Below are 8018 nucleotides of genomic sequence, written 5' to 3'. Positions count from 1 at the left end.
ACGCTCTCATCAATAACCAAACCTGCTCTCATACGCTCTGATCAATAACCAAACCTGCTCTCATACGCTCTGATCAATATTCAAACCTGCTCTCATACGCTCTGATCAATAACCAAACCTGCTATCATACGCTCTGATCAATATTCAAACCTGCTATCATACGCTCTCATCAATAACCAAACCTGCTCTCATACGCTCTGATCAATAACCAAACCTGCTCTCATACGCTCTGATCAATATTCAAACCTGCTATCATACGCTCTGATCAATAACCAAACCTGCTCTCATACGCTCTGATCAATATTCAAACCTGCTATCATACGCTCTCATCAATAACCAAACCTGCTCTCATACGCTCTGATCAATAACCAAACCTGCTATCATACGCTCTGATCAATATTCAAACCTGCTATCATACGCTCTGATCAATAACCAAACCTGCTCTCATACGCTCTGATCAATAACCAAACCTGCTATCATACGCTCTGATCAATATTCAAACCTGCTATCATACGCTCTCATCAATAACCAAACCTGCTCTCATACGCTCTGATCAATAACCAAACCTGCTATCATACGCTCTGATCAATATTCAAACCTGCTATCATACGCTCTGATCAATATTCAAACCTGCTATCATACGCTCTGATCAATAACCAAACCTGCTCTCATACGCTCTGATCAATAACCAAACCTGCTATCATACGCTCTGATCAATATTCAAACCTGCTATCATACGCTCTCATCAATAACCAAACCTGCTCTCATACGCTCTGATCAATAACCAAACCTGCTATCATACGCTCTGATCAATATTCAAACCTGCTATCATACGCTCTCATCAATAACCAAACCTGCTCTCATACGCTCTAATCAGTAACCAAACCTGATATTGTATGCTCTGTTCAATAACCAAACCTGCTATCATGCGCTCTGTTTAATAACCAAACCTGATATCGTACACGCTGATCAATAACCAAACCTGCTATAGTACATGCTGATCAATAACCAAACCTGCCACCGTACGCTCTGATCAATAACCAAACCTGCTGTTGTGCATTCTGATCAATAACCAAACCTGCTGTCGTGTGCTATGATCAATCACCAAACCTGTTATCGTACGTGCTGATCAATAACCAAACCTGCTATCGTACGCTCTGATCAATCACCAAACCTGATATCGTACGCTTTCATCAATAACCAAACCTGCTATCGTGCACTCTAATCAATAACCAAACCTGCTATCGTGCACTCTAATCAATAACCAAACCTGCTATCGTGCACTCTAATCAATAACCAAACCTGCTGTCGTGCGCTCTAATCAATAACCAAACCTGCTGTCGTGCGCTCTGATCACTAACCAAACCTGCTGTCGTGCGCTCTGTTGGATAACATGGATGGATTGCTAATGCTCCCATGTTCTTTTATGATCAAGGCCTCACTGGCCCTGTTGTTTCTAAGATATTCCCTTCATCCAGTGCAAGGACTAGGGAACGGGGGAGGGGAAGGGGCATAAGACACCAGCCAATCTGGATTTCATTTGAAAATTCCCCCGAGGTTCTTCCATGATCTCCCCTCTCATTCCATATCCAGGCTGACCCTGGAGAGAAAGCCCTCGCCCACCAAGGTCAAGCCAGTCTAGACTGTTCCCTCCACACCTCCCCTCGCTCCTCTTCCCAGTGGTTGCTCATGGCGACAGAGGGAAGCCGCCCCCCCCCCAGCTCCTGATGACCCCTCCTTCTCTCTCTAACCCCGTGGAAGCTGCGCTCTGTAATCTTTTCATTTCGCCTCCCCTCCTCTCGGGTCTGAAAGGTGAGCCAGTCACTGTGTCCATCTGAGCACCTCAGTGTTGCTGAGGCAGGGCGACAAGCAGCCCCATCTGGCCTTGCTGGGCGGCGATTACTGTCAAGTTACTGCTTTTACACCAGCCAGGGCTCCGGGCACTGCAGACATGCGGTGTGTGGATGCTTTGTGCTAAACCCACATGAAGGCTTTTGTTTTCTTTGGCAAGTATCAGTTTTGCATTCACACAAACCCTAACCCCTAACCCCTAACCCCTAACCCCTAACCCCTAAGTCTAACCCCTAACCCCTAACCCCTAACCCCTAACCCCTAAGTCTAACCCCTAACCCCTAACCCCTAACCCCTAACCCCTAAGTCTAACCCCTAACCCCTAACCCCTAACCCCTAAGTCTAAGCCCTAACCCGTAACCGGCCACAGGAGGACGGACTTCTCTTTGAGTCTTGGTTCCTCTCAAGGTTTCTTCCTCGTGCTCTAGAGAGTTTTTCCTCACAACTGTTGCCCTTGGATTACTCACTGGGGGCTTGGACTTGGACGTTTGTAAAGATGCTTTGTGACAACATCTGTTGTAAAAAGTGCTGTATAAATAAATTTGATTTGACTGATTAACCCCTAACCCTAACTCTAACCCCAACCCTAACCTTCATCAATGATGAGAAGCTATTGCATGACTTGGTTCATTTACTCTTAAAAGAAAATGTAAAAAAATGTTGCTTTAGGGGAACAGAGACTGAGGCAAACATTCTCACTCTCTCTCTGAGAAACTGGCACAATGGTGGAGAGCAAAGCTCATGAAGCCAAGTTGCAGCTCCACAGTGCCATTGTGTTTTCATTCAGTAATCACTTAACAAGGCAGACTACTGGCATCTCTCCAGTAAAGTCAAGAATGGGCTGCCGCTACACTAAGAAGGTCAATAGTGTGTGTGTGGTGTGTGTGTGTGTGTGGTGTGTGTGCGCGCTTGCACTGATATTCAGTGCACAACATTATCACAGTAGCTCGGACTGCAACTTGATTATCTTTAATTCTCTTCTCCTGCCACAGAACCTTTGGAAGCAACAGAGTGAGAAACTGAACAATTTCTTTGATTAAGAAGAGCATTAAAGCCCTTCAGGACCGAAGGAAAGCAAGAGTGGGGAAAGCTGCTCACTGAATATTCATTAACCTTGCCGCCTAGGTGTGTACACAGTTCTTAACCACACTTGTTATGACTTAAGGACTTGTAGCACTGACCTTAGCTTAACACGGCGCCAAGATACCAAATTAACCTCTAGCCCCAGCCGAGCTCGCCATGCCCCACTAACAAGCAAACTGTCTGGATGCGCCCTAAGGTGCTTTATGATTTTGCCTCTCAAGGTTCCTGCCTTGCTCTGCCTGAGGAAGCACACACACCCTCACACTGCTGTCTCCACCTGCATCCACCTGTCCATAGCTGCTGTGCTCTCTGCTCTTGTGCTTTGTTCTGTGGAGGCTGATCTGGCGTGGATGACTGCGAAAGGAAAGGACTGTTCACATGACCCATTGGGGGGGGGGGTTTCTTTCAATTATTATTATTATTATTAATTCCAATTATGCTCAACAACCTATTCTAATCAAACTTCTCATATGCAAAAGGTCTGTGAAAAACCCTAAAAACAATATGTGGTATAAAATGCACATATTCCATCCTAAATAATAATAGCACATTCACATACATGATACCTCATATGAAAAGTATAGAGAGAGTACAGGAACTGGGTATGTCAAATACAAAGGTATGCGTGTGTGGGATTAAATATACAAAAGGTGATATATAGGAAAATGTTGTTATGTTATATGAAAGGGACCACAATCATGTAAAATATGCTTTGTACCTAAATTATTGTTATTAACCTCAAATAATGAGATATGGGGCTTTAGATCATTTAGATTTTACATTTAATTATATCTATGTGTACTTCACTATTTTTATATGTGTGTGTATATATATATATTATATATATATATATATATATATATATATATATATATATATATATATATATATATATATATATATATATATATATACATACATATATATACACATATATAAAATAGTTGAAGTAGCACACACACACAACACACCCCCACACACACACACACACACACACACACATATATATATATATATATATATATATATATATATATAATATATATATATATATATATATATATATATATATATATATATATATATATATATATATATATACATACATACATACATACATACATACATACATATATATACACACACACACGTCAGGTAATAAATGAAACTCCGCGTGTTTAAAAGGTATAAAGGTTCATTTCTAAAATTACCCAATTACACCGCTTATTTGAAACGCATTCGCTAAATGTTCTGCGACGGCTCCCGTACAGTGAAAGTTTAATCCGCGCATCTGATTGGCTGAGCACCTTCAACGCTGCTTCGCTTAGACGCGCAGGGAACGTCACTAACGGACCGCTTGCGTGAGTACAGAGCTGCTTAATTTTTTATATATTTTATTAACTGGGTTTTATTAACTGGATTTCTCTCCATGGACAAAGTTTACCTTTATATCTAGTGGAATATTGGCACATAGCCGTCAGTGTTGGCCTGTTCTCCAGCTAGACAGACAACAGTTTAGCAACGCTAGCTAGGTTAGCTAACTAACGCTAGCGCTGAATACTGATGGATAAAGTCTTGGCTAGTATTGGCCAACCCCAACCCCAACCCCAAACCCCAACACTAGCTAGTATTATCTGTACCGCTAGCTAGCTGTTTGTAGTTTAAAGTACTACGAGCGCTAGCTTCATTGCTACATTAGCTAGTTAGCTATCTAGCTAATTTGTCGTTTATGTTTTCTGCGTAGTAATGTGTTGAATAATTTTGTAGGTTCGTTTTAAGCTGTCGCAGGCTGGCTGTATCGGTGTAGGTATTTAGTTAGCTGACCAGCTTCTTTTACCCTCTCCAGACTCACTGACTTCTTTGGTTTCTCCCTTAGTCACGATGAGTTTACGAAAACAGACTCCTAGTGATTTCTTGAAGCAGATCATTGGAAGACCAGTGGTTGTGAAACTGAACTCTGGCGTGGACTACAGAGGTAAACAACAAAACGAAACACAAAGCCAATATTTTCATTGTGAAAGTACTTGTGGGAAATCCTATTGTAAAAAAAAATGTATAGACATGATGATGTGTAGTTAATAAATCTGTGTTCCTCGTTGTCTACATCATTCTGCATTATAGCAGAAATATTTTGAAGTGAGATTCTTGACCCTTCCTGCATATAATGCTTCTTTCAGACACTTGTGGTCACATGGCTGAAGTTCTGTTCCCTCTATCATCTAAACAGCATTTTTAAAGATTGAAATTGAAGGTGTTGACATGTGTGACAGTGTTGCAGTTCTGCTTGTCTGTATGGACACGTGTGGTTCTCCCTCAGCCCGTGTACAGGGCTCACACTCGCTTTAGCCAGACACCGCACGTACATGCTGCTGTTTCTCTTGCTCTGACTCACCCACTTCAGCTCATAAGGGCTTGATAATTAGCCATGACCCACAGTCCGTTAATGATTCTGAAGGAGGTTGTGTAGTGGGGCTTTCATGAACCATCACTGTTTTCTTTGTGGCTGTCTGCAGGCGTTCTTGCTTGCCTGGATGGATACATGAACATCGCTGTGGAGCAGACGGAAGAGTATGTCAACGGCCAGCTGAAGAACAAGTACGGAGATGCCTTCCTAAGAGGAAATAATGGTAGGTGATGGAAAAAGTGATGTCTGCAGTTTAATGAGGTTTAGACCGATTTATTTTTTTTAATTGATTTTTAATTTTTTTGTTGATTGGGTTATTCCAGCTTTTGGGTGCTAACGCACAGCACAAAGGGATATTGCTACAAAAGGCTTCTTAGCAGGAGGGTGATGTAATGAATGCTGAAATGAAACTGTTTGTTTTTTGTTTTGTTTTTTACAGTATCTTAATGTTTTTAATGAACTATGTGATTACCTGCCCTAATGTTTTCTCCATCTGTTATCTAGTGTTGTACATCAGTACCCAGAAGAGAAAGATGTGAAATTGCTGCCTTCTGAAATATGTGCAAGTCAGTGTTTGCTGATATCCTGTTATGTTAGTTTATTACTGATGCGTATGTTTTTTTTTTTTTTCAGTGACCTCTTTGTAAGATGAAATTTGTATTGGTGTTATATGTACATATAATGCAATAAATACTTTTCTTTTCCCCCATGTTTGGTTTGTAAACTTTTCACACAATTGTATATAAAGCACAGCACAGCTTTTACAAAGACTGTTGGCCAATGTTTACAGATCTTTGGAACCACATGGTCCTCTGGTCTGTGTAGCATTGCTGTCAACATTTGATGTATTTCAGTAAATGTAGCATGTGAGGAAACTTATTCAGAATAAGCTAGACATAAGTGGCACATTGCTTCTTGGGCACCTTTTGTTTGCAGCTTCTTTTTGAAGATCTTATAGAGGCTACTGAAATTTACAGCTTTCACATCTGTCTCTTTAAAATGAAGTAGGGACAGGTGACTGCTCAGTGCCATGTAAGGAAAGTAAAACGAGCTGTGAGGTTAGTGCTGTGCCTCTCATCCCGGGCAGTGGTATCTCTGTGGTTAAGGTACTTGTCTTGTAATTGGAAGGTTGCTGGTTCAAGCCCCACCACTGCTAAGTAGCCACTATTGGGCCCTGGAGCAAGGCCCTTAAACCTCAAACTTGACTGTAAGTCACTTTGGGTAAAAGTGTCAGCTAAATGCCATCCATGTAAATCTTCAGACTGTGTTGTATACAGGTTGGTCCAGCGGTTGTTACTCCAGCTGAATTTTGGATTGTGGGGATTCATTACAGAATTTTTATTTATTTATATATATATATATATATATATATATATATGACTTTTCATCCTTGAATTGCCTTTGCAGAAAACCCAAACCCGTTCTGCCTTTTGGACAGCGTGACGACGTCCACGCCAGGTTTTGACATCTGTCCTCTTTAGTGCACTCAGGCCCGGGTGTGGCATCAGTACATTAGGCTAAGATGAGGAAACCTGCTAAACATATGATTCATTAGGTTGCTAATGAGCTTGTGCGGATGCCCTGGGTGCTTTTGGCAGGGGGTTCGTAGGAGCCTTGTTTGGGGTCTGCAGCCTCTGCCTGCATGTGTGTGCTCTCTGGCCCTGAACAGGACACAGGCTGCCATGGGCAGGATGAAGGACGTTGTATTGATTAAACTCTTGCTGTAACAGGAGAGAAGAAGGGATCTCGCAGGATTGCTATGGTGACCATGGCAAATGTTCCTACTATAATCAAAGACCTGCGCCCTCTTCCCCCTTTCTCTCTCTGCTGGGGAGCTAATTAGCACGGGTGGTAGTCATGAGCCAATGGCAAAATGTACACCATCATATTAGGACTAATGACCCTGTGCCATGGCCTGCACTGCTGTCTCACAAACACTCCGTTCATTCATACTTCCTTTCATTTCCGTGCAGCATTAATGACATGGTTAAGCTACATGACGCTTTCTTCTGAAACAGATTTGGCTGTGCTGCTCATGGACACAATGCTATTTCAGGTGTGAATCTGTGTGGGGTGTTTGTACTGTTAGGTGCCCGTGTATTAATGCATGGCTAACACTGGGTGAAGAGGGAGTACATGGTAGATTTGTGGTAGCTTCAAGGTCTACAGCTCCACCAGCAGGTAAGACCATGTAACTGCACTATAGCATATATGACCATTACTCTTATTTCTGATCCATCTGTTATGTAATGCAGTGTGATCGGTTTGGAACCAACAAGAACAGTGACAGACTGACTCTAGTACAGCTGAGGTGCTTCAAACGATTAGACAAGTCATTGTATTTAGTCATTTTATTTATTTGTTACTTGAAAATTATTTAAATGCATTTTTATTTTGTGCTATCTTGTAATTCCTGACAGATGCACGAGGGCATGGAAATTGCAAATGATGATGAATGTTAGGGATGTTCGTGAGCTATCTGTAGGAAACAGGAGAGATTTCTGTGGCTGGCCGTGCTCTCTCTTGGTAAACTGCACCCTTCTGCAGTTCCGTGAGCACTTCCATCTAAGAAGGAATGAAATGTTCCTCTCCAGATCCTCAGCATCAACAGACTTCACCTCTATTTACATAGCAAAGCCAGCAGGAGTGTGTGTGTGTGTCTCTCCATACAGGGTAAAGC

The 8018-nt window shown here is 41.9% G+C and overlaps 1 protein-coding gene across 1 annotated transcript; it reads left to right on the top strand.

The window, feature by feature from the left end:
* Positions 1-4229: 4229 nt before the first annotated feature.
* lsm6 (LSM6 homolog, U6 small nuclear RNA and mRNA degradation associated) lies at positions 4230-6047 on the top strand. Its single transcript, XM_027031007.2, has 4 exons — positions 4230-4295; positions 4811-4909; positions 5448-5561; positions 5843-6047. Exons 2-4 carry the CDS (start codon positions 4816-4818, stop codon positions 5875-5877), a joined length of 243 nt encoding a protein of 80 aa, XP_026886808.1. The 5' UTR covers positions 4230-4295; positions 4811-4815; the 3' UTR covers positions 5878-6047.
* The last annotated feature ends 1971 nt before the right edge of the window (positions 6048-8018 follow it).

This window comes from Electrophorus electricus, chromosome 11, assembly GCF_013358815.1.
Source record: "Electrophorus electricus isolate fEleEle1 chromosome 11, fEleEle1.pri, whole genome shotgun sequence".
In the NCBI taxonomy this organism is placed as follows: Eukaryota; Metazoa; Chordata; class Actinopteri; order Gymnotiformes; family Gymnotidae; genus Electrophorus; species Electrophorus electricus.
The sequence above is the reverse complement of the archived record's forward strand: the minus strand, read 5'-3'. Positions and strand labels throughout refer to the sequence as shown.

Excerpts from the sequence above, each read along its gene's own strand:
- lsm6 (XM_027031007.2), top strand. The coding sequence starts at position 4,816 with ATGAGTTTACGAAAACAGACTCCTAGTGATTTCTTGAAGCAGATCATT. Across the intron at positions 4,910-5,447 it reads CTCTGGCGTGGACTACAGAG|GCGTTCTTGCTTGCCTGGAT; the intron begins GTAAACAACAAA and ends GGCTGTCTGCAG. Across the intron at positions 5,562-5,842 it reads CTTCCTAAGAGGAAATAATG|TGTTGTACATCAGTACCCAG; the intron begins GTAGGTGATGGA and ends TCTGTTATCTAG.